General features: G+C 37.0%; 1 protein-coding gene across 2 annotated transcripts; it reads right to left on the bottom strand.

Annotated features, from left to right (window-relative positions):
• Positions 1-643: 643 nt before the first annotated feature.
• frs3 (fibroblast growth factor receptor substrate 3) lies at positions 644-23,701 on the bottom strand. 2 transcript variants are annotated; one of them, XM_028448068.1, is made up of 7 exons: positions 23,517-23,701; positions 19,276-19,401; positions 19,092-19,180; positions 18,779-18,965; positions 13,080-13,241; positions 7,639-7,760; positions 644-6,918 (listed from the first exon to the last, which is right to left on the bottom strand). In XM_028448068.1, exons 3-7 carry the CDS (start codon positions 19,155-19,157, stop codon positions 5,614-5,616), a joined length of 1,842 nt encoding a protein of 613 aa, XP_028303869.1. In that variant the 5' UTR covers positions 19,158-19,180; positions 19,276-19,401; positions 23,517-23,701; the 3' UTR covers positions 644-5,613. The 2 variants fall into 2 exon arrangements, with proteins under 2 accessions (XP_028303869.1, XP_028303870.1); XM_028448069.1 differs by lacking the exon at positions 23,517-23,701 and adding an exon at positions 23,122-23,232.
• Between the last annotated feature and the right edge of the window lie 3,709 nt (positions 23,702-27,410).

Below are 27,410 nucleotides of genomic sequence, written 5' to 3'. Positions count from 1 at the left end.
AACAAAGATTTCCTGCCTCCAACAAAAAAACCCTTAAGCTGTGCACAAGTTAAGAGGTTTAAACCAGAAGTAAGTCAATGAGTCACAGAGTACCTGTCGCTCCTTGTAAGTCCCGCACACACACACTCAAAAAAACACATTCTTGAGCATAATTTGGCACTCGTTTGGTTTGTAAATTCAAATCCTGTTCACAAAGTGTGGCCGAACTGTTTGTAGATAAATCCATCAAAAACGTGTACAGCGAGGACCCGTACCCATCCTGTGGTGTTGATCACACACAAAACAAATAAATGTAAAAAACAAAGATATTACTGTTATACAGTCAAGCTCTATATTAAGGAGTTAGAGGAGGCGGAGGTTCTACAATTAGGGGGTAAACAAAATATATGAATTTGTGAAGATGGTGAAAAAAATGACCAGTCAAGGAGCTGATTAGCACTTTTCCGTAACACTTTATTTGAAGTTTTATACATAAGGCTGACATTACGCTGTCATTATTAGGGATAGACATGTTTATAGACACAGGCTACAGGAGCCCCTCCCCCCTCCCTATAACAGTAGAAAATTGAAACCAGGAATTAAAGGAACAATGTTAAAAAAAAAAAAAAAAAAAAAAACCTCCAATAAAACAGAGCCAGGACAATAAAAGAGGAAAGGGTCTGCAGCTTCATAAAAAAGAAATACATATGGTATACCCTATATTAGGGTTAAGTGCCTTTATGACACCTTATTCATGCTAATGACAGGTGTCACGTGATAATAATGACAGCTTAATGTCAGCCTAATGTAAAAAAACTTCAAGTAAAGTGTTACCAAATGTTCTTTTTGTTACATAACTAACTTTCCTATTGGGAAAAAAAAAACAATCAGACTTGAGGCCTTAAGAGTAATCAAGACTTAAAATGACCTCATGGGCTGAGATGTAAAACCAATGAATCCGACATTTCAACATGCATTCATACAAACAAAACAAGGCTGTTCGTTAGCTTTTGTTTTGCAGATGGACCGTGCATAAATGTGTTCACTGGACTTAAAGACAACGTGTAGGTATTTGACTTTTTTAAACCCTACTCAAACAAGACAAAACATCTCCATCACACCAACACTGGCAGTCTTACACATTCAAGGGCACCGTGCAACATCGCTGAAGTACCCCACTGCACTTATCCTGCACTTGATGTACACTTATTTTACCACAGTCAACATACCAGCACAGAGCAGGGAGCCTATGTGCTTCAAATAATAGTTAGAGGTTTAAAAAAAACCTGATTGTCATGTTGAAAAGGTCAAACACTGATGGAAGTTAAGACCAAGCATATACAGTTTAAATCTCTACATATTGAAAAAGTTGCTGACTATAATTCACTGTATGCCTGCTTGCTTTGTCGTTGCTGAAATGTTGCCGTTACTAAGTTGTTCTACCTGTAGTCGTCAAATATTTTAATTATTTAGGCCTGCCAGGAACTTGTTTGAACTTTTCCCTTCTGGGAGGCACTTTCGCGCCATATAATGTGGTAAATGTTGCCACAGCAAAAGCTTTTTTCCACCAGCTATGATGTCTGAACAGGCTTCGTTATTTTTTACCTTTTAATTGCATTTCAAAAATGTAATTTTTAAACTCTATTATCTTTTTTTTTTTTTTTTTTAAATGATTTAACTATGTGGCTTGTTTGTTTCTAAGACCGTCTCTTATGTTTTATGAATGAATGTTTGACAGTGCATTTTGAGCACATTTTACAGTGTGGTTTTACACTGCAAATGGCAAATAAACTGAATCTTTCAATGATTATTCTATTGATTAATCAAGTAATTGGATAAAATATAGTTTTTCTGAATTAAAGCTCAATTTTAAATATACAACAAAAAATAGGGCCGATAACGAAATAATACCAACCAATTTGTTTTCTTTTAAAGAAAAAAAAATATACCTATTTATGAAATATGTATTATGCAAAGTAGAGAAAGAAAAAAAAAAAAAGATGTATACACAAAAAGTTTTCAACACATGTGGTATCAACCTATATGACAAATACAGGCAGGGTAAAAAAAACAAAAAAAAACGCTACTTTCTTACAAAAAAAAACTCTTAAAGCTACTTTAATATTCTCAGTCACAGACTGCACTCATGGGAAGCTAATATGCTAAATGAATACGGAAGGCACAGTGAGAAATGTCTATAAATGGATAAAAAATAAAAGATGTAAACATTAAGCGACACCCTATCAGTAAACGTCGCACTTAATAAAATTGATTTGGTGAACTTCGTGACAGGAGCTGTCACTACCCTGAAGATTCAGTATCTATAGGTGTTGTTTATGCAACCTCATCAACAGTGACGCCTGAAGCGTTAACGCTAAACTATGTGTAAATTATACTCTTCGGATGGTGTCAACGCCCAGGCTAAAATGAGTTATGAAGTGGTAGCTGCACTTCATTTGAACCCCAGTAGTGTGAGAGACAGGGCTTGAAAAATGAGTGATTTAAAGAGAGGACATTAACTTGTGTATGAAAAAATGAGTAAACACAAAGGCCGGTAGCGATGATGCACGAGAAAGTAAAAACATCCCATCATTGATGGTTATTAAGAATTCTTTTTTTTTTTAATTCACTACAGACTGACACAGAGAAACAGTCTGATGAAAGACAGTTGAAGATTCCTATGAGATGTTTCACCACAACTTTGATAAATGTCTTTCACTACAAACTCCACACATCACCCTTTAGCCCACATTAGATGAACAAAAACAGATTTCACTTTGTATTTCAAACTGCTGTCACAAATCCAGTCAATACTAATCCACTACAGCAGGGGTGTTAAACTCCCAATACTCCACGGTTTGATCCCACCTGGTCTGGACCAGAAAAAAATATATATATTATAAATGTTTTAAGAAAATATTGTGCATTGTGCTTGTTTGCACTTCAATAAAGAAATTGTGGTCACAATTTTTTTTTAAAGTGTTATAAGGCTGATATGACACTGTCATTAGCATGAATAAGATTTGATGAAGGCTAAATTATGACACCTTTGGAGCTATGTTGGCCTTTTTTGGGTTCGGTGGAGGGAACAGGGTTAGGGTGAGGGTAACAAACAACACTTAATGACAGCCTAATGACACCTGATTCATGCTAATGACAGGTGTTATAATGATGACAGCGTAATGTCAGCCTTATGCCTTATGACTTCAGTAATACTTGAAAATGCATGAATTTTCTCAAACATTGCAGTACAATTTGTAGATTTATTTATTTCCTCATTTATAGTATTTATGAGAAAGTTCAGGGTTTGTAATAAAATCATGTTAGAACAATGTGTGATTTCAAAAATACTGCAATTATGTAACAAAGAGATAGAAAAATAATGCGAGCCTCCACACATACGTTGGCGAGATTAATTTAATTTGGGAATTGGAGGAACTGAAATGTCTGTAATTGAGCTATATGGCAATAATATGAATTTCCATTCATGTTTCCTCTGCAATCTTCCTCCAAGAAGCCTTAAGTTTGGCACCCATAAGCTGCAGAACAGTTTCTGAACAAACCTTTTGGATGTATACATTTTGAAGATGTATTCTCGGGTGAATATTGTCTTTATTTATTGTATGAAAATGAATTGTTTGCATTAAATTATAGGCTGATATTGCGCTTAGATTTATGTTGCATGTAGTTATTTTTTTAATCGTTTACTGATCATTTTTTAATTCAGTAGAGGCAAAGGTTCTTAAGCACTGGTCTGTGGACCCTATTTTACTGGACTCACTCCTTCACTTGAATATATATATATATATATATATATACTTGTATATAAAGTGTCATTTTTAGTAGACTAACAAACAAAATGCCCTGATTATTTGGTGCCAGTAATGTGTTTAACATGTCCGTGCATGCTTAATAAATTAAATATTTCATTGTTATGAGTGAGGTGAGATGGATTTGTGTTCATTAATTACAGCAAATCCTGAACCATGAAGACAGATAAACAATATCAACCAAAGTGTATTTCTTTCGTCCTCCAAAAATAGTACGCGGTTTAGAAAAACACAACAATGCTACCGCCATAATACAACAGTTTCTGACATCACATTTATTTGGCCTACAATAGGCCACACTTAATATAAATACAAGTAGCAGCATTAACACCGCCCTGACCATGAGGATCAGACTATAAAATGAGCGTTGTTATTTCCTCTCCTCCTCTCTAATGGCTGTGCATGCAGATGAGGTGAAATGTCTATTTCAAAATGCTGAATTCATTTCTTGATTTTTTTTTTTTTTGATTTTTTTTTTTCCTGTCGTTCAGACTATTGTCATTGTTTTCCTTTCCTTTTCAAGCTACATGTCTTTAATCATTCAATGCAAATCCTTGTGGCACGTTAGATATATAATTTATCATACAATTCTTTAAAAAACAAACAAACAAACCAAAAAAAAAAAAAAAGGATTTGGCACTTTACAATAAATACAGTATTCATTTGATGTGTATCTTCGATTAAAAACAGTAGTACATCTGTGTGAAGTGACAATTTTAGGGAGAAACTTTGGTGTCTCCGTGTTACCACCTGCACTCCAAAAACACTGGTCCTCACGGGGAAATTAGAAAATTACACACACACACACACACACGCACACACAAATTGCTTATAAATAAAGCAGTTAATAAATAAATAGATATGATCTTGGTTTTGATAAACCGATGCTACATTCACACTTGATAAAAACAAACTTAAAAGTTAGCACAGTTCATGTGAGGTGTTAGCTTAATGCAGAGGTCATGAGGTCATTGACGTACACACCCTACTTACAACTATCCATCCAAAGTTTGGCCCTTTGTTGGTGAGCGGAGCCAACCTGTGGTTCCACCATCAGACTGAAACCTGTCACTACACAAAAAACTGGCTCTATCACAGTTCTCTAGAGTCGAAACAGGCCTTTTTATGTGATTTTTGGGTCCAAAGTGCATTGTGAAACCCTGAGCCACCCTGCAGGTATGGCATGATACAGAATTGGTGTGGCTGAATGATATGCTACTTCTTTTAATTGCTGCAAAGCTCAATTAATCTAGCAACCCGTCCCATTATCTCCTTTTTAACGTCCCAATCTGATTCTTACCTTTAATCCAATTCTTTAGCTTGCATTGGACGTGGAGACTGCTAATCTCTCTCCTCCTCTTATAACTTGATAAAATACAATTTCAAAGGATTGTGTGCAAATTGCTTGGTAAGCATACAGTAACAAACAAACAAACACATATTACCAGCCACAACATCGGACTAAAGTGATAGCAATGAGGTATGAATGTTGACTTGTAAGGTCTACTCTGCTAAGTAAAATATATCTAAGTAAAATAATACATTTTAATCATGGATGTAAAAAAAATGATAGAAAAAAGGAGATTACAGAGTGAAAATGGGAAGGGTTCATTAAAAACTACTGTATGATCTTTGAGTGCAACAGCAATTCCACCTCAGGCTTCTCCCCTCATATACACAGACAGGTGTCTAATTACCTGTACATTATGAGCCCAACAGTCAGATGGATGGATGACAGTGAATAGTCCAGTGTGCTAAGATCAGGATACGACTTTCACCTGTGTTTATCTTTCTTCTTCATCCTTTACAGAGGCAGGTCTGTGCTGTTGTGGCGAGTCTTTCTGGAAGTCCCGTCATCCCTGGGCAGAGCTTTCTGCAGGTTGGACATGGCAACTGTTTTTTTGTGGTCAATGACTGCGTAGCATTCGCTGCGCCGGGGTGCCTGCGGGCCACATTTCTTGGGTTGTAGGTGCTGGTGCTGTGGCTGGGCACCCCCGCTGCTGATGGACTGGCAGGGTGGGTCCCCTTCCAGGTCTACCTGTATGTAGTTCAGCTGCCGCGATGGCGCCATGTGGCCGTGCTCACAGTCTCTGAGCCCCGACCTTGATCTTCTGCGGAAGTCAAAGTTAAATATTTGTCTCCCTCTGTCTGGCTGACATGGCTGTGATCGCGGGGGGCAAGCGTGTTGAAGCCGCGAAGGCTGGACCTGCTCAGTGTTGACATAGTTCTGCAGGGCATCCCGATGAATGCCCCGATTGTCTTGGTGGTACCCGTTAGGTGTTGCGGGGCCTTCTGAGAACTCGTACTCATCAAAGTCCTCCTCTTCCTCTTCGTAGTCATCCTCATCCTGTTCGTCATCTTCCTCCTCTTGCTCGTCATCCCGCTGCAGAGCTCTGTACTCCCACACGGGGGGCAGAGAGGGCAGGTTCTCATAGTTGAGCAGAGCTGTCCGACGGTGACTTCCACTGACGCCCCTTTCACTGGCGTATCCCTGTGGAGGTAGAGACGACGGGCCGTGCGTGTGCGTGTGCAGGTGAGAGTGGGAGTGACTGTCTCCTGTGGTGCTGCTGCTACTGCTCGAGCCCATGGACAGAGACATGCTGCTGGGACTGGAGCGCTGCTTCCTGCTGCTGCGGAGGCCGTTTATGTTCTCATAGGTGAGGTCGCCACCCTGACAGCCCTCCAGGTGCTCACGGCCCTGGTGAGGCATATGGTGATGGAAGTGATGGAATGAATGAGAGTTGCACAGGTGCATGGGAGGCTCGTCTCCTTCCGTCTCTGAGCCTGTGGCGCCCTCTACTGTTTGAAGGTTGTGTGGCTTGTGTCCGTGTCGCTCTCTTTCTCTGTCCAGCAGAGGACGCTGCGCAGGGGTCGGGCCCAAGATGAATTTAACCTCCTGGGAGGAGGGCTGAAGAAACACCTGGGGATCGTTACGCTCCTCAAGGGGACAGCATCTCAGTTTGGTTTGTTGGTTTGCTTTTCCCCGGACAGGCATGGGTCCCCGTGGGGCCTCAGGGTAAGAGCTGGGTCGGACCTCAGGTAGAGAGTGCATACAGTGACGCATGGAGAGGTCTCCCTCCATGCTCACAGTATTCACATAGGTATGGGTCTGTGAGGGAGGAAGATAACACAACAATTAGTGTTGGGATCAGTTACATTTTTCAGTTACAATTACATTTTCAATTACCCATGTTAAATACAATTAAATTACGATTACAGTGACCAGCATTTTTTACAATTACAATCAAATCACAATTATTTTTCATCCTCAGAAAGTCAATTCAAATTATGTTCTCAATTACAAGTAATCACAATTACACAGCCTGAAATAAATAACCTAATAAAAGTTAACGTTCCTCTTGTGTCAGCTTTCTGTTAGCATCTTTTATAATAACGGGTCCTAAACAAGCTGTAAAATACCCTAAAAACAAATATCGATCATCTAATTGGTAACCTATTGGTTAATCTATAATAATAATCTATTGATTACCTTGTTAGGCTTCATAATCAATGGAAATATAGGCTTTAATGTTTATGGTGTACATAGAAATGTAACATGGTTCCCCAGTTTTGCGTTAAATTATAATGGACAATTTTTATAGAATTTTCATGGCAATTACAATTACAAAGTCAATTATCTAAACTCAATTACCATTTGATTATGATTAACACAGCAACAGATTTTATATTTATATTAATTATAATTAATTGTGATTAATTATAAATAATTGGAATTCATTATCAGTTACTCGATTACAATTATAATTGATCCCAACCCTGCTAGTGACTTTACAAAAACAGCTGTAGCAAAGAATACGCGTTACTTAACCTGGTCCTCCAGACCAATGAGGCCATGTCCAGTATCATCCACATGGGAGGGTTGAGAGGAATCACCTCTCATTGGAAAACCCGGGAATCCATTAGGAAAAGCCTGAGCTGGGAATGCCGGAGCTGCCAAAGATATAGGAAAATAGTTTTAAAAAGTGAGTCAGCTACAGAATAACTTCGGTGACACTTTACTTGAACTTTTATACATAAAGGTGGACATTACGTTGTCATTATTATGACATGACACATATTATTAGCACAAATAAGGTGTCGTGAAGGCTGTCATTAAGTGTCGTTCATTACCTTAACCCTGACCCTAACCCCACTAGATCCCTCCACCTAACCCAAAAAAAGCCGACATAGCTCCAAAGGTGTCATAATTAAGTGGACGACACTTAATGACAGCCTTCATGACACCTTATTCATGCTAATGACAGATAATGACTGCGTAATGTCAGCCTTATGTAAAGTTACCAAATTTTGACTTTAAAGCATACCTAAATTCTTAACTTTAACCCAAAAGATTGTTTGTAAAAAGAAAATAACCTGTCATATCTAAAATAACCAGGGGTGAGTAATTGTGAAATAGAGCGTATCCAATCCTATCATAGTATCTCAGCAATGCTCTCGAGGTTAGATTTCAACATCTTAAAGCACTACACTGCAACATGCTGTAGTCACACTGTTGAAAAGATACATTTATAATAACACAAAATGTGTAAATTTAACTGGGAAAACACAGATTATAGCTGCTGCGCAGCAATGGTCAGGGCCAGGCAATTTTAGGCAAAACAAGACAGCAGCTTTTAGCGTTTAAAGACAGATTTTCAAGAAAAAGATGCTGGTATTTCATTCAATTATTTATTGGCTCCATAAGTGAAAAACTGATATTTTAAAATGCTATTTTTGTATTGACTCAAATTGTTAGCATGAAAGCGAATTTCAAAATGACTAAAAGAATTCAGTTTTTGAGATATTATTCACACACGTTCCAAACATCATCTACAATGATCTCCAAAATGTTGTCATTTTTTGAATTAACACTGAAAATGTATTTATCAAGAATTTGCAAGTATATGTTTAATATACCTTTTACAGTCAATTGAGCAAACATTTTGGAGGAGTTTTAGGTTGTTATTAATTTGTTATTTACTGTGAATTAAATGGAAACCAGAAGTAAATATTCATTTTGAATCTCTCTCTATTTTTCTCTCCACTTGGTTGTGTGTGCACGTTTGGGGGATGCTTGTATTGCACAGTCCAGCAGAAGAATCAAAAATACTTTCATTAAAAAAATAAAAATGAAAAAATTCCTTCATAATCCCAGGGAGATATTACATTGATACAAAACAATAATTATGTTAACACTAAAATCTAAATTTATGTATAAAATATACATGAAAATATAAGTGCGCAAGTATAATATACAGTCTACAATATACAAATTCCATTACGATTACAGTGACCAGCATTTTTTTTCCAATTACAATAAAATCGCTATTATTTTTTATTCTCAGAAAGTCAAATACAATTATGTTCTCAATTACGAAAGTTCAATTACAAGTAATCACAATTACTGAGCCTGAAATAAATAATCTAAAAAAAATGTAACTTTCCTCTTGTGTTAGATTTCTGTTATCATCTCTTATGATCAGCTGTAAAAGACACTAAAAACAATATCTATCCAATAATTTATTTCCTATCTATTGGTTACCTTGATAGGCTTCCTAATCAATGAAAATATAGGTTTTAATATTTTTGGTGTGGGCGTCTGAGCCTTTTTTGTATCAATATTTTTGTTGAAATTAAACATTTTTAATAATTTTTAACTACATTTGTGTAGAACTGTACATACAGTAGTACCATAACATGGTTCCCCAGTTTTGCATTAAATTATAACTGACAACTTTTTATAGAATTTTTATGACAATTACAAAGTAAATGATCTAAACTCAATTACAATTTATTTATGATTATGAAAGCAACAGATTTTTTAAATTACAATTACCATTATAATTATGCCATAATTAATTAAAATTGAGCCCAACCCTGCCAGCAGCCCTGTTCTCCACCTCATCACCCGCACTGATGCATCCAACCTCTGCTGAGTCATCTGCGATGCCTTCCAGGCCATTATGGTCTGTGCTAATGTTTTGATTTATTTTTAACAGAGAACATTTATCAAAACCCCCGCAACCCTGAAAAGGAGCAAACAGGTCAGAAAATAGATAGATAAATATGCTGTGCAGATAAATACCAGTGACGTGCAGTCAGGGTAGGCAAGGTAGGCAGTGCCTACCCAAGGGTGAATTGATATTTTCATTATTTGTTTTAATTATAAAATAATTATAAATTATTTATTTTTCCATTTCCAATAGCCTACAGTTTGAAAGTGTCAGCATTTTGTGCTTTTCATAGCCCAAATGACTAAAACAGGAGGAGGCCACACCCCCTCCCAAAAGCACATTGCTGCTCTTCCTCTGTTTCCATAGCATGGTTTTATGTGTTTCCGCATGCGCAGTCAGTTCCCCAAGATGAAAACCATTTACGTAAAAAGGCAGCTCTCTACGCTGCCTTTGGACGTAACCACACTATGCTAAATGCTATACGTACCTTCAGAGTGCATTAGTGAATTTATAAAGCGTGGCTGCTGCTACGTTCTCTAGCTTGAAGCGGGATAACACTACAGTCAGGATGACAGCGCTAGAGACGATAAAGAAACTTTCTTTTGAGGAAAAACGACAGCTTTTAAAAGATGGGAGACCAACACTGGAGCTACCAGACCTTCAGCAAAGGAAATGTCAGGATTGACTTTGTGGATGCTCCTCACTGAAGCTGTTCTGAGTTGTTGTCATTTTCTCCATGTTTCTGTTTCCAACACACACAACAGATGCGCTGCCGTATCATGAGATATATCTTGTTGGTAAATTATGGAGGCTGTATTAAATAATTGTTTCTGTTTCTTTAATGGTGTTTATGATGTTGATTTTGTTAGATGGCTAAATACTTGTTCATGGATCTTGTTGGGTTTTTTACTTTATTATGAATTTTATATTTTGATAAGCACATTGAGATGACTTTGTTGTATATTGCGCTATACAAATAAAATTGAATTGAATTGAATTAACACTCTCCAGCAGCAACATATGAAATTGTCATTGGTGTTGACATTGGTGGTATCGATTTGCAACGCCCTGCCTACCCAACCCTAGTGCTCACAGCGCATCACTGCTAAATACAATCCTCCAGACCATCAGGGTTTTCAAACAGCACAATGAATAATTGTTTTTATTTTTTTTATATGAATGAGCTAAAAAAAAAAACATCAGGTTAAAAAACCAACAGAATGATAAAGTCTAAGTGATGCAAGCCACAGCCTGCTGTTAGTTTTCATACCACTTGAGGGCAGTAGAAATGCAAACATTTAGTGAATTTCTTATCACACTTGATAGTTATGGTGGTTTTTATCAGTGGTTCTCAACCTTTGAAGAATAAAAGGTTTTCAGTGAAAATGTTCAACAAAATGGGTAAAGAAATGTTACCTTAAATGTAATCATAAAGTTTTTATGTGCAAAGAAAAAAAACAGTTTTTATCGTGACGTCACAATCCTCAGTTTGGGAACCACTGGCTAAGCTTTTAAATTTTTTGTTCTCTGTGACTACCTGAAGCAAAATTACATCTTTGTAGGAGTTAAATCCTATGGTCTATGACAGTGGTTCTCAAACTTTTTTTGGCTGAAGTATTCCCTTTCTCTATTCTACTGAATCCAAGTATCCCCTTTGTCCGAGAAGAACATTTTGCTCAGAATTCTGTAACAAAACACTTGTAATTTTTTTTAAAGAATGCCATTTAGTAAATAAGTGGAATTAAACAGGTAATATTCAGTGTGATTATCATTTTTAACTAAAAATAAACACTATAAAACATATTATAATGCTTTCATTTGTTAATTTCCTCTCTCTCTCTCTTTCTCTCTCTCTCTCTCTCTGTCTCTCTCTCAAGTACCCTCTGTAGTGCCAATGCGTACTCCCATTTGAGAAAAACTGGTCTATGATCACCACCTGTAGCTACTCATCCTTTATATTTATCATCATTATTATTATTATTATTGTTGCTGGGTTAGGGTTAACCCTTGTTTCTTTGTTTTTTTGTTTGGGCACCGACTACCAAGTCAAATTCCTTGTGCTGTCTTAAAAACTGTACTTGGCCAAAAAAACACTTCTGATTCTGATTCTGATTTAAGCTGGGTACACACATAAGGATTTCCTGAATCTAAAGAGATTTTTTATCCGTTACAGACCCCACACTTGAAGATAACAATTCAGGCATCGGAGAGTTTTGATCATCGTTTTGCTTGGACAATCTCAACACAGCAAACCACACACATAATCATTCTGTCCCACCACCGATCTTCCTCCAAGCAAGAAATCAAACGAGATCTTACAAGAGGGACTTTGAACGCCACGGAAAGTCGGAACTTCTACTCAGTAAATTTGGAAAAAAATGTCACTTTATACCGGCCAGCCTCGAGATATTTCAACGTGCTGCCGCTGAACTCAGTTGAACTCAGAGATCAAAATTTCAAACTCAAAAATGCTGAGTTCTGAGTTGCCTGGAATGTAGCTCGAGGTGTTTCTCAATCAGCTCGATTCTCGATTGGCTACGTTATGTCCATGTCATAAATCAAGGGCTCATAAGTCGAGAGTCGTCAACCTTCCGCACACACGAGGAGTTTTGGACGTAAATATTGAACAACTTTAGTATTTATAATTGTCGACTCGTCTCAAAGCATTCATTGATGCAAATTCACTCTTAACACATTTCAGACCAAAGGATAATCGGTAACACTACTTGTTTTACAATCTGTCATTAGCATTAATAAGGTGTCATGAAGGCTGTCATTAGGTGTTGTTCGCTAAATTATGACACCATTGGAGCTTTGTTGGCATTTTTTGGGTTAGGTGGAGGAATCTAGTGGGGTTAGGTAGGGTTAGGGTTAGGGGTTAGGGTATCAAAGGGTTAGGGTTAGATTTAGGGTAACAAACAACACCTAATGGCAGCCTTCACGACACCTTATTCATGCTAATGACAGGTGTCGAATCATAATAATGACAGCGTAATGTCAGCCTTATGTATGAAACTTCAAGTAACGTGTTAGCGGATAAAATTATAGGATAATCTTATTTTAAGATTTAAGATAATCTGGCATTTGTTATTCTTGGTTGTGAGTGAAGAAAATCTGGAGCAAAAACAGTCCTATTGCATTTATGAGTGTACCCCGCTTAAGTTGGATGGGTCTTATTATTAGACACAGATCATGTAAAATGGTAAGTAGTGTTTTCACTCTGGAGCTTTTGGATCCCATGCTGAGAGTGAGATATCAAGAGCTTGTGCGTGTGTGTGTGTGTGTGTGTGCGTGCGTGTGTGGGAGCGTGTCTTACTGCTGGGAGTCTGAGGCGTGCGAGACATGTCCATCTCTGGCGTGTGGCCACTGCGGCTCATCATCATTGATTCTTCCACTACGTTGATGCTGTTACATTGCATCAGCTCCTGAAGCAGATTGAAGATTTCCTCCGCTCGCGAACACTTGAATGCAAAGATCCCTGATCAAACAGACAAATTACATTTGGGTTCAGGAGACAAACAGCTTCTATACCATAGTTACAGCTTATTCAAATAAATGGATAAATGTGTATGTAAACGAGGGTTTGTGTAAAGAATCAAGAACTAGGGGTGTGACGAAGAAAAAAACCGATTTCACGATATATCGCGATTTTTTCTGCCGATTTTAAATATTTTTTCATTTAAAAAATTTATTTTTACATTTTTTTTCTGATATTTAATCTATAATTTTGTGTATTTGTGCTATATTTCAGTGGTTACAATGCTTTCAATGTGTTGCAATGGTTATTTGATGCACTTGATTTTATGATGGCAGTGTGTAATGCCTGTAATATTTATGTATGCACAGAAATTTTATTTTCATATAATCTGTTCAGATCAGTGCTTAAACTGATACAGTGGGATAAATTATATTTTTTTCTTATTTTTGTGCATTATCAGTAACTCAGAGTGATTTATCCTTAATGTTCTCACTTACAGTTGTTACAATGCCATCATTATGTTGTCATGGTTACTTTGAGACTTCTACACAGTAGTTTCAGTGAAAAGAAACTTGTTGCACTTTATTTTATGACGACAGTGTGTAACACTGCATTGTCTTTTTTTCAGTGAAAATGTGCAAAAACACTAATAATAAATAATGAAGGATGTTTTGAAGCAAATAGTTTTGATTGAATTTATCCTCTGAATGATCAATATCTTCTGATATATACAGCAACTTGATTTTTCATCTCTACGTTTAATTTTGATATCAACTGAGTAGAATATTGTGATATATCGCAATAATATCATATTGTGACCCAAGTATCATGATACGTATCGTATTGCAACATCCTTGCCAATACTCACCCCTGTCAAGAACCAACAAGTAATTTAAAAAAAACAAAAACAAGATGTTCTATCAAAAAGATGTCAAAGCTCATCCTTTCATACATTTTTCTTTGAAATCCTTTTAACAAGATCAAGGTCACGGGGTGTTGGAGACTATCCCAGGCAATAGAGGCCAATGCGAGATACAGCCGTGATTCTCCAAAGGTGGCTACGCTCCATTACTGTGTTTTTCCTTTTTGTTAATGTAGGTTGGTAAACTATTGTTTTTTTTGGCGGCCGGGATGCAGATCTGTCTTATTTCCTGTTTCCATGAGCCTTTTCACGATCTCAGAAATCTCGCTCTTGTTCAGTTCTTGCGCGTGAGTTCAAAGGTCAACTCGCCTTGGCTGACAACGAGTCTAAGAAACATTTAGATTATTTTTACCAATAGAGTATTGATTCCTTGAAAGATGTTTTATGGAAACGTGGTATCTGTCTCCAAGGCAGGAATGCCAAGTTAGCTGCTAAAGCGAACTCGGCAACACAAATGTACTCGTTGAATGCTTGCATTTCTTTTGTGTGTATTATTGAAAAAGGTAACTTGAATGCTATGATACATGTTGGGCACATAAACATTTTTGTTTCTGCATATTTGTGAATTGTGATTTATGTTTGAATATTTTTTGTTAGACTGAAACAAACAAACTGAATGAAACTAGGTATTGTTTTCCAGTAACACTGATTTTTTGTGAGGTTTTCAAGATTTTACATGTGAAAAGTGAGGATGAGGGAAAGTAGGAGTTACTTGATAAAAGAACACTCACTGTGGGCTTTTATATGCTGATTCAGCATGACAAGATGAAAGTACAACCTTGACTACATTAGATATGATCTTATCACAGATACGCATGGTATAGGAACAAGAATGCAAGATGACAAACTAGGGCTGCAGTAAACAATTCTTTAGGTAATCGATTAATCAATTTTTCAGTCGATTAATCAAATGAGACTACTAACTCATTTTGGGTCTTAATGCTTCTTGATCTCACTCATTGACTACAGATTTACATGATGCAAAAAAATCTCCTTTAGCTCTTTTTATTGCCTAAAACAAGTAACCTGTGACAATCTGAACTTCAATAAAAGTCTAACATGCAACATTGCTTAAATAAACAAAACCAAACCACAGTGTTTCACTAAACAGTGCAAAGATGATAAATTGAGGTCAAACTAAATATTTTCCAAAGTTCAACAATGAAGATTAACATTTGACGACTTCGGCAACACTAATCAAATGATTCATTGATTCACAATTAAAATAGACTCATTTCATTAATCGGTTTAGTCGGTTAAATAGACGAATCGATTCAGGGAATTTCAGGACTTCCTTTTTCGGCATCACTACCTTTTTTTTTTTATGTTAAGATTATTTTCAGTTTTGCCGTACTGTATTCCTCTGTGTAGACCTGGGCGATATAGGCCAGGCAAGGCAAATGTATTTATATAGTGCATTCCATACAAAAGGCATTTCTATGTGCTTTACATGATTAAAATGTGCCACAAAAGAATTAAACAGAGTATCAAATCAACGATAAAAACATTAAATCACCTATAAAATGATTACAAATTTCCCTCTTAGTCATAAGCAATAGAGAAAAGAAAAGCTTTTAACTCTGATTATAAAATGTTCACATTGAATGCTTGACTTCAGCTCTTGTTTGTTCCACTTCTTTGCAGCATAACAACTAAAAGCTGTGACCTCTGTGCTCCACTATCTGACCTGTGTCCATAGATCTGAGAGACCTGCTGGGTTCATACCTGACTAACATCTCACTGATGTATTCTGGACCAAAACCATTTCACAGATTTATACACCAGCAGCAGAACTTTAAAGTCTATTCTGAGGCTGACTGGAAACCAGTGTAAAGACTTTAAAACTGGAGTAATGTGTTCTGACCTCTTTGTTCTGGTTAAGCGTTCTGAACCAGCTGTAGCTGTTTGATGCTCTTTTAGGGGATTCCTTTTAGAAGATATGCAGCTTTTCCATGCTATCTCAGTGCTAATTGTAGCCTCTGTTTACACAAACATCTCTCTCTTTTACACATGAGGTAGCATGGTCCCTTTTCTCTCAAAGCAGCCACATAGTCTTTACAACAGCTCAGTTTGTCAGAGATGGATTAGAGAGCCCTAAGAACAGCATGCTGCAAGTCAGACCCGTCTTGAAACAAGCCACAGTGCAGAACTTAATGACAAAAACAGAAAAAGCCAAAAAAAAAAAAAAAATAGAAAAGATAGCACAGCATGCTGATATTGTGCAGCTGGATGTTCATAAATGTGCCTGAGTGCATTTTGTACCAGTGATTTTAAGCCAGAATCCTATTTCTTGTAGGACTTTATTGAGAAAAAATATGGAGAATAATCATGTTTCGCATTTTTGAGACAACAATATCAAGCTTTGAATTTTGATTTATATCGCTTGAATCATCTACCGTTCGAACTTTGGTAATTCAGTTTTAAAACCAAATCAAAATAACAAATACATGGTGTGGTTATTTTGTTTGGTGTTGTCAATAGATTTAAACTATTGTGCGATTAATTAATTATGCTTTGTAATTATTTAATCTAATTAATCTCTTTTTAATCTTACCTATAAATTGCTGAGAAACACCCTCACTTTGAGGTATTTTCATTGAAATTACATTATTGTTGCAGATCGAAAGATTGATGGTAGGTCATAGGCTTTCTTTGTAGCACTTTGAGATTTCTTTTATGTAAAGTGCAATACAAATAAAATGTATTATTATTATGTATAACAAAGTAGCTTTCTAAAGTAATTTATTGTTTTTAACAAACAAACTATTTCCATTCCTCTGTATGTGAGACTAGACCCAAGGGCTGCTGATACCTTTAGTTTAGAATAGAGCATCAGGGAAATATTGATGTGCACTTTTGTCAATTTCCAAATAATAGAAATGAAATAAAACATCAGGTCCATCAGGTATAAATTAGCACATCATAAACAGTAAGAACAATTTTCTGAGCAATACAATAAATGAACACCGAACTTATTGCTTTTTTTCTCCTTCAGATAATGTAAAATAAATAAAACAGACCCGTCAATCACAGTGTCATAAATTAGCACATCAAAAATAACATTGTTCATCACAAAATAAAGTACTGTATTTATTGTACTGTATTCATCAAGCAATCACTTCTAGTAGTAGTAGCCCCGCCCACATCCTCTACCACCGATAGTGGTCAACTGTTCACTACAATCATTTATCCACTGACTTTGTTCATTTGTCACTCATGGATTCATTCATTTTGGCTCTGAACCCTGTCATCTTGTCCAGTGTGGATTGTATGGGCCACCCTGCTTGCTCTGTCTAGTGCACAGTCCGAAGGACTGCTGTCTATGCTAGCTGCTACATAGTTAGCATTGAGGTGGAAAAGCTCTGCTGGAGGCTAGAAGATCTCCTGTGATCCACAAACTCTTCCTTGCACAATTTGCACACAACTGGGCTTTAGTTTTCCATTTTTTTTACTAAAATGAAAACGCAAAAAGACTCCTCAGACACCTCACCTTCTACCGTTGGAGCCGGTGCAACAATTAACGCAATACATTTTTTTAATGCGTCATTTTTTTCCTGCAATTAATTAATCAAGATAAACGAATTAAAGTGACACCCCTAATTTTGGTTAGGATTCGACTTAAAACTAAAACTAAAATACAAAGCGAGAACAGAATTCTGCACCTTGGTTTCTCTCCACAGGTTCTGGACCCTGTCTCTGCACACAATAGGACTGATTAGGATTTATTTCAGCAGTTTTCTGCTCCTGCTCCTGTTTTCATGTAGTCTGTGGATGTTTTAACTCGTAACAGTTGCTTGTTTGTTTTATGGTTTAACGGTCCAAATAGTATCCAAATAAAGAGGTGACTGACTATCGACTGTGAGGCTGGTGTGAAAAAAAGTTACACCGCTTTTTTGAGGGCTGTAAAAATATTTGTTTTGCACGTTGTAATGCCGCTAGTTACTAACGGCAGCCGTCAACACACACAGAAGTTGATCACAAGAAACGAGGAGCACCAATAGATTAATTATACCACCTCTGGTTCCTTTAATCACATATCATGAGCATTGTTTCACGTAACATCCATTTTTTTTTTTATGTATTGCTCCGGAGAAGGTCAGCCCCCGTCTATGGGTCCCCTCTGTGTGGTGAGCTTAAAAGAAGAAGCTCTTGTCCTAGTTTCCCTTAAATATCCAGATATCACACAAAGAGAACAAGAGTTAATTTTGAAACAGAAAAACGCTGCTTGTCTGACTTTTGATTTTTCTGTATTTCTGTTTTGGTTTTAAGACAGTAAAACAAAATAACCACAATGTTTATTTGTTATTTTGATTTGGTTTTAAAACGGAATAATAAAAAAAACAAAGGGTACACGGATTCGCTCAGCCCTACCTCTGTGGTACCCGCTCAACTCTGTTTCCATTGATTGGACTTAAGAGGATTTTCTTAGTTTGGTTTCTGACTCATTATGTAGTTGATACTGGATTCCAAAGCTAGACTAGTTTAAGAATACCCCTGACCACATTTATTGGCTAAAACTAGAACAGTGCAGGTCTAAAACCAGCAAAACTCTCTGTGAAACAAAACAACTACTTTAACAACACAAAAGAAGAGAGTCAGAGAAAATGTCTCCTACCCTGTCCGGTTTGACAGCGGCGGCCGCTCTCAAAAGAAAACAGGTTGGAATCGTAACCGTATCGACGCAGGCAGAGGTAAGGCCACCGGATGGCATCCCTCTTCCGTGTGTGAAGAATGAGCTCGGTCTGAGTGAGGACCATGATACCAGAGCCCAGCTCATTGCCCTCATCATCCACATTGGTGACCTATGGACAGCAGCAACATGTTGTCATTGGAAACTGTGAAATATTGGATCACAGGTACAACCTGTCAATTTACAGTAATATAAAATGTTAACACAAATGTGTGCATGCAAAGCAGAGCTGACGGACCTTAAATTTGGTGAGATGATTGTCTCTGTTGGGGTCTCTGCACAGACAGCTACAGCAGCTCCCCATAGCTTCAGCAGGCCAGCTGAATCCTGCAGACAACAGCATCACACACACAAAAACTCTACTAACCAAACAAATGCAAACCGAACATGCACTTTTGATCATTCACACACAAACGTCTTACTCAGTCCAGGCCATCAGCGTAAAGGGATTCACGTCTCAATCCCAGGATCGTGTTCTGGGCATCAGCGTCACAAACCAGCAAGTTTTCGGGGCTGTCATTTTAGAGAGCAGATTTATGTTCCCCCTCCTGAAAACAGGGAAGACATTTCTGTTAAGACAGACTGTTTTTATGGTTCTATAGCAGCAAACACACTTTTAACATAAGAAGTTTTCCCTTTTTTTAAAAAAAAAAAAAAGACTACTCATTGAGCTGTTTGACCATCAGCTGCATGTTACTGAATGTTGGGTAGATTGCTGATTTTTTCCATAGAAGTGAATGAGTGTGTGTTTGTTAGCCCTGCAACAGACAGATTGGAACCCCACAAAAAAGCAATGTTCTAATCTAGACATATGGATTTACCCTGAGTGCAAGATTAGTGAGTATATATAAAAAAAATGGATGGGATTTTTTTTTTACTTTATACTGTTTTATTATGAACAACTACTTCATACTTTTTGTCTTCGAAAGGGAGTTTTGAAAATACTTTTGAGAAAAAATGTTGAGATATGAGTTTTGGTCCATACTGTATCGCCCAGCCCTAGTATCAAGCATTTTTTGTTTTTACCAAGCTGTTGGATATACATCTTTCTTTTCTGATTTATCCTAATATAAGAAATGCCCCTCCAGAAAAAGAATCTGAATAACACACCCCTAAATCTTATGGAAAGCCTTCTGCGGAAGAGTTGAAGCTATAAAGTTTTAAGATACAACCATAACAAGAACACTCAGAGAACGCAAACCTTCGCCAAGCGCCAAATATCCTTTTTGCCAGATATTAGCAGTTATTTGGATCAACGATCCTGATCATGCTACCATGATCATTCACATTTTAAAGGCTTGGAAGAAATTGCCATCCCCATTAATAATGATACAGTAGGTCCAAATGTAGGGGCACCCCCATTTTTGGAAAAATCGCAATGAAATTTGGATGTGATCCTGATGAAACTCAGTGGGGTAATAAACCCGACACAACTGAGTCAAATATAAAGATCGGTCTGTTACGAACTGAGATTTAAATTTTTGAAGTTTCGTCAATGATGAGAGGTAGAGTTTTTTTTTTTTTTACTTTTGAAACTGATACAGAATCAGTATATCGATCCGGATCTCCTGCAAGATGTAATTGAATCTTTCATGGTGTAAGGTCTTTCTTTGGTTAAGATTGTGTCCAAGTCTGTTCAGTACTTTTGACGTAATCCTGGTAACAGACAAACAAATATGTAAACACAGGTCAAAATAAAACCTCCTTGGTGGATTTAACAAACTATTCAGATTAGGATTGGGATGTCATTTAAATGCATGAGCACTTAAAGGCAGATTGAAAACAAGATGTTTTAAATGCCCCTGGAAAACTAGAAATAGAATGTAATTAATCTAATAAGGCACACGTGCAAAACTCCAGGCCACCCAATTTGGCCCGCAGGAGAAAGTTTAAAAAAAGAGACGTGAATTATTGTGTAAATTACCAAATAATTCAGTTGTTGACATCTCAGCCTTTCTAAGTACACTAATTTCATGAAATGCAACAATATTTCGATGATTCGCAATTTTCCCCATGCTTTGATCACATGGCTGCAGTTTTAAATCTGAAATTGTTCAAAAGACAAAATTTTCCTGAAATGATTTCTCATAATTTCCCAAACTTGTTGTCATAAAATCAATGAAATGTCAAAGAGAAAATCCTACAGGGACTAATATCTGTCATTTATTGCTTGGATATTGTCGCTGCCTTAAATACTTTATGTATCATTTATTAGGGGTGGGGGGAAAAAATCGATTCACCTAAGAATCGCGATTCTAATCACTCACAATTCTGAATCGATTCATAAACTTCAAAAATTGATTCATTTTTTTATTCTTTTTTTTAATTAAAAGTCAAACAATACAAGTATAAACACAAGACAACAACAACAACAACAAAAACAGATAAACTACGGGACAAAAGCAGTTAAGACAATTAAGACATAGCCACTGAGAGTTCAGACTTACTTCTGGAAGAAAGCGGCAGCTGGTCTAAGCTTTTATTTTGGCAATTTTGTTTATACAAGTTATTTTTTGTACAGTAAATACATTTTTATTTGTTTAGCATGAATAAATGTTACCTTTTGTCTTAAATTTGCCTTTTGTGTGATGACATCATTGGAATCAGCTTAATTATCTTATACAAACTGTATTGTTTTGATGTCATAATTGGCCTTAACACACTATGCATTGTATCAGTTTTTGAATAAAGAATCATTTGAATCGAGAATCGATTTTGAATCGAATCATGAGACACCCAAAGAATCACATCCGTATCATTTATATGTCGAAATGCAACTTGAGGAAATTATAGTTGAAATTGCTCATTTTCCCGCCTAAAATCTGAGGCCGAAACTACTTTATATTTGGCCCCTGAACTAAAATGAGTTTGACACCTCTGTAATAGACAAACGATAAAAAGACAACAGATGGTTCATTTGGATTAGATCAGAGGTGAAAGTAACGGATTACAAGTACTAACATTATGTAACTGAGTTGCCTTTATGGGTACTTGTACTTTTTTGAGTATATTTCTAAATCAGTAATTTTATTTGTATTTCAGTACGTTTTAAAAGAAATAAAGTAATTCATTACATTTCTATACCCAACCGCTACTAAGTAGATTGGATTTTTTTGTTTTAAAATTATCAACAGACATTGTGAAACTACAAACATTTAAATGACCAGACAACAACCAAATGCATCACATCCTAGCCGAACAACCAGATTAAACGTACTAAATGTACCGCGCAAAAACTGCATTTAGTGCAGTTTATTTTCTCATGAAATTTAGCTATACTTAGAGCTTGAGAATTTGTTTTATTTTGAATTATTTAAAAAAATATAATTTCACATTTTTGACAAACCTTTTAGATGCCTTTGTGGAAAATAAATTAAGTTCTTATTGTGCAATATTTGGACTCTTCCTTTTTATATTAATACATGATATGTTTACTGTATGCTAGCGAACCGTGGCAAGATTTACTAATGGAAATAAACGTGGGTGATGAAAGTAACTAGTAACTTTTACTTTGAGTACTATTTAATTGAGCTACTTATTTACTTGTACTTAAGTATTCTATGTATGACTTACTTGTACTTGTACTTGTACTTGAGGACAAATTCAATCAACTAACAGTACTTCTACTTGAGTAGGAGCTATCAGTACTCTTTACACCTCTGGATTGGTATATAGAGGTTTTGCTCTCAAATAATTGTCATTGTGTTTTAGGGAGAATCGCTCGATTCTGGTCTCCGTGTGTATACTTATACATGAACATGCATAAAACATGAAAACATATTTTTTTATGCTCTTTAATGTACATTTCTAGGATATCTTTAGCCATCTATTCCAAAGACTACACATGATATAGGATGGACAGGACAAGTCTCCTCTTGTCCACCTGCTGTGGGCCTGCTGCTCTCATTCCACACGTTGCTCTGCTCATGTCTCAGGATGCTGTTGCCCACAGAAGGCTCGCTCACGTGCTTTTGGCTATTACTGCTGTAAAAATGGATAATGCTAAAGCTAAGGTGTGGAAAAGCTCTGTGCGACGTTATATTAGCAGCAACGGATCTACAGTCGTATTACATCACAGGTGTGAGAAGAAGAAGAAGAAGAAAACACAAAGTTGAACAGTGGAGCATACATAAATAACGTGAAAGAGCAGTTATATCCGTGTACTGAGAGGACATGGTTAGATTCAGGTTTTTACATGTTTATGTGTCACACACGCACACGCACACACACACACGCACACACACCACCGCATTAAACAGTGCACCAACCTGGGCCTCCACATCTGAATGAGGATGCTGGCTGAGGCTCTACGCTACGCGGTCACGGACTCTTCGTTCTGCCGCTGTATGGTCGCTCTCCCCCCGCCTCTCTCTCGCCCTCCCTCCGCCTCTCTCTCTTTCTCTTCCAGCTGTTTTGCAGCGGAAAACAACAGCAGCATCTGCCTCAATCAACGCAGAAACGTCTCCATTCACGTCCACGCAGCCAGGTTTCATCTGCCCATCAATGTGCAGCAAAAACACTGTCTCTCTCTCTCTCTCTCTCGCTCTCTCACACACACACACGCACGCGCGTGCGATCGCGCACGACCACCCGGCTGCAAAAAAAAAAAAAAAAAAGCTGCTGCGGGGATACAAAGGCATGACAGCGGTTGTTTTCCACTCACATTTCAGCCACGGAATTGTTCCTCAGCCTCAAACCGAGGCAGGCGGTCAGACTGTAGGGAGGTATCGGCGTCTGCTGCTGCTGTTGGTGCTGGTGCTGGTGGTGGTGGTGGTGGTGCTGCTGGTACACAGTACACAGGCGGTGGCACTTTGCACTGGAGGTGTGTGGATCGATACCAACGTTGGGATCGGTATTGTTAAATGATACCAGTGAAAAAAAAAAAAAAAAAAAAAGATCGATCCACTAGTTATGTTTTCTCTCCCCTCCTGCTCGCACTGACTGCTGCGGTTTTAACAAAGAGGCGACCTGTCTGTCCATGTGTGTGTCAGTGCTGCTGCTGCTGATGATGATGCTGCTGCTGATGATGATGATGCTGATGATGCTGCTGCTGCTGCTGCTGCTGCTGATGCTGATGATGCTGATGCTGCTGCTGCTGCTACAGTGGGAACTTTGCACTGCAAATGTATACAAGCATATGAAAAATCATGCAGAAGTTGGAAGTAAACCCCCGAGTTACATAAACGGAGAGGAGATGCGTCGCCCATTCCCTGCCCCGACTCCAAATTAGTGTTGAATCACGTGGCTACACAGACTTGTCAAGAAAAAAAAAAACTATTTTTATTCAATTTGAATACTTTGCGTATTTATATTATTATTTAACAGTAAATATTATTATTTTTGGTCAATAGCTCACAGGTCCTGTGACCCAAAGACTCCAAAGCAATTGTGATACAAATTATTGCAAGCTTGTAAAGAAATATTTCCTTCGATAAGTTTTTAATGTTCTTCATAATTTATATTAATATTTTTATTGTAAATATTATCATTTGTGGCTCAGGTGGTAGCGGGTCGTCTTCTGATCAAGAGGTTGGGGGTTCAATCCCAGTACCTGACTATGTGTCGAAGTGTCCTTGGGCAAGACACTGAACCCTAAGTTGCTCCCAGTGGTCGACTAGCGCCTTGCATGGCAGTCCTGTCCTGGTGTGTGAATGTGAGAGTGAATGGGTGAATGAGCTGATATGTAAAGCGCTTTGAGACTGCTTCATAGTGGTGATAAAGCACTACATAAATCAAGTCAAGTCCAAGTCCATTTTAGAGATTGCCTAAAAACTTCATACATTTATCGCATTAGAAAACGATATTTAGGCTAAGAAAATCTTTTTTAATGGGGAAATTTGCATAAGTGTACATTACAAACAAAATGACAGCAATTATATATGAAGTTCTAATAATCTAATAAATGTAACTAGAAAAAAAATATATGGTACAGAATAATTTAACTTAATCATACAAGTATGAAATGTGTCGACTGATAACGTAACAGGTTAAAATAAATATTTATATATCAATACTTACTCAATATTTAATGAAATTGAAACAAATATATACACTGATTATTATGTCTCAAACTGATGATTATAATTATCCTTTTGTAGGGATGTAACGATTCATCGTAAGGCAGTTAAAAATTGATTCATAGGTATCACGGTTGATATCGATTTTCTTGTCCAAATGCTGAGGCGGCGGGGGGAATCTACTACTACTTTCTTTCTGGCCACCTTCTACTCTTAAACATGTCCATAAATGATTCCTTACCCCTTTAGCACCGAAAGAATATCTGTAATATTACGTGAATATCTGTAAAAGTCACGTTTTTCTATTAGCTCTGTCTGCTAGCATAGCATCTCTTCTTCACTGCAGAGAATATCTGCATCCCAACCGAACACTGGGTTATCAGCGCCCTCTGCTGGTCCAAACAAATATCTGACATAAATACAGGGCAATGACTGTTTTTTTCTTGTTTTGTTTTTTTTTTAAAGTCCAATTGTTAAGGCACAAAATGCATTTTCAGTTGCACTTTTAAAAAGAAAAGAAACTATTATGCAGTTTTGCATTGTTTACTATAGAACCAGAATTTAAATTAATAGGCTTTATTTATTTCATTCAAGATTTATTTTTAGTTAAATTGCATTGTTTTGAATAGTTTATCAAGGGATTCTTTTGACAATGAAAAATAAAAGGAAAATAGTACAGTATTTTTAGGTTTTTTTCCCAGAAAAAAAAAGAATGTTGGCATTATTGTGTTGGCATTATTGTTTCTGCATAAAATCTCCCCCTGGCCTGTACACAATTGTCCAAGTTACACATGCATCCTCATTGACCTCTTTCAACAAGCTCTTGCCACTTGCCAAAAACCATTGGAGGACTGGAAGAGCTATGTTCAAATCCTGTTGGAACTACTTGTGTACATTGAAAGTTATTTTTATTATATACATTTGGTAACGCTACTTAAAGTTTTAAACATAAGGCTGACATTACGCTGTCATTATCTGTCATTAGCATGAATAAGGTGTCATTACGCTGTCATTAAGTGTCCTTTGCTAAATTATGAAACTTTTCGCTAAATTACGACACCTTTGGAGCTATGTTGGCATTTTTTGGGTTAGGTGGTGGGACCTAGGTTTAGGTAGGGGGTTATGGTTAGGGTAACAAACGACACTTAATGATACATTTATGACTCCTTATTCATACTAATAATGACAAGTGTTATGTCATAATAATGACAGCGTAATATCAGCCTTTATGTGTAAAACTTCAAGTAAAGTGTTAATTGACTCAAGTGGTATGACGCATCATGAGGCTTCATCTCACCATCATTACTAAAACTAATCACAAAATGGCTAACCTCACTAATCAAGGTCCAAGAAAAATCTTGAAATAAATCTTGAGGCTTTGGTGACTGGGAATAATAATATATTGCTGCTGTCAGTGAGGTTCCTCCACATGAACTGCAGGCTGCTTTCTAAAGTTGTGGAGGATGTATCAGCCTACGTGGATCACCAACACCTGTGCACAAACAAAGATCCACTCACACAATAGAACAGTGACTCCATTCCAAAACAACAATACAAAAATATGGCCACAGCCGTATCAGAAACGCTGGCAGGAACTACCTCCACCTCTCCTGCCACTTAGGAAGTAGTTAACAGGTAATCTTACACTTAAATAAGATAAGAAGCCATCAAGGGAAATCAAGTCATACGCGGTTCTGAAGGGCAAAAATAATTAAAGCATTGAACTACTTACGGTACGTAACCAAAGGTGTTTTTTCATTTATTACAGTTACTTAAAATATAATTTCTTATCCTATAATAGATGGTTAGGTAAAAATGCTTATAACATTTGTATGTTATGTATTAAGTATATAACCATTATATCACCCAACTGCCAACCTCCCCACCCCCTTCACTCTTTACTTCCTTCTGCAGCTTATGCAAGTATGAAACAGAAATAAGTATAAGCCTATACGTCTCAGCCAGATCACAAACAAACTTTAATGCCATTGCCAGAGCACTTTCAGTCTAAGTAGAAATCACTGACAACCCACCTGTAGCAGACATGTTGTGACAGTGCCGTGCCTCACTCGCTAGCCTGACTCATCAACTTTTTCTTGACCAAAATTTAAAGCATTATCTTGATCAAATAGCAGGGATTTACGCTTTTAGGTTGTGGGTGAGTACATTTTCATTTAGACCATCTTAGGCATTGGTTAAGTTAGTTACTGAGAATTTCATTCAAATCTCAGCCCGAGACGTTCCAATGCTGAAACAGTGTCTTAACACTGCCTTTGTTATTCTCTTCCACAGTTTAAATGAGGTCGTTTATTTCCAGCAACATGATGTCAATGAATTAATTTCTATTTACTGAAACCAATAAATGTTCCTCCAAATTCAAAGCTATAGGTTAATCAATTCTAAAAGCCGTCTTTATAAGAAATGAAAAAGGGTCATTATATTACAATGTATAAGCAAAAACTGTGAAAAAAAAAAAAAAAGTAGTTGAAAGTATCCCCTTGTAATATAATTGTCATCTTTTTTTCATATAAATTATTCAG

Source organism: Gouania willdenowi, chromosome 5, assembly GCF_900634775.1.
Source record: "Gouania willdenowi chromosome 5, fGouWil2.1, whole genome shotgun sequence".
NCBI classification, from domain to species: domain Eukaryota; kingdom Metazoa; phylum Chordata; class Actinopteri; order Blenniiformes; family Gobiesocidae; genus Gouania; species Gouania willdenowi.
This window is presented reverse-complemented; position numbering and strand designations above follow the sequence as displayed.

What these genes read in the sequence shown, in the direction of transcription:
- frs3 (XM_028448068.1), bottom strand. Translation starts at nt 19,157, where the DNA reads ATGGGGAGCTGCTGTAGCTGTCTGTGCAGAGACCCCAACAGAGACAAT. An exon ending in ATCATCTCACCAAATTTAAG is followed by an intron (nt 18,966 to 19,091) that starts GTCCGTCAGCTC and finishes TGCTGTCCATAG; the next exon opens with GTCACCAATGTGGATGATGA. An exon ending in CCGCTGTCAAACCGGACAGG is followed by an intron (nt 13,242 to 18,778) that starts GTAGGAGACATT and finishes CTGTTTGATCAG; the next exon opens with GGATCTTTGCATTCAAGTGT.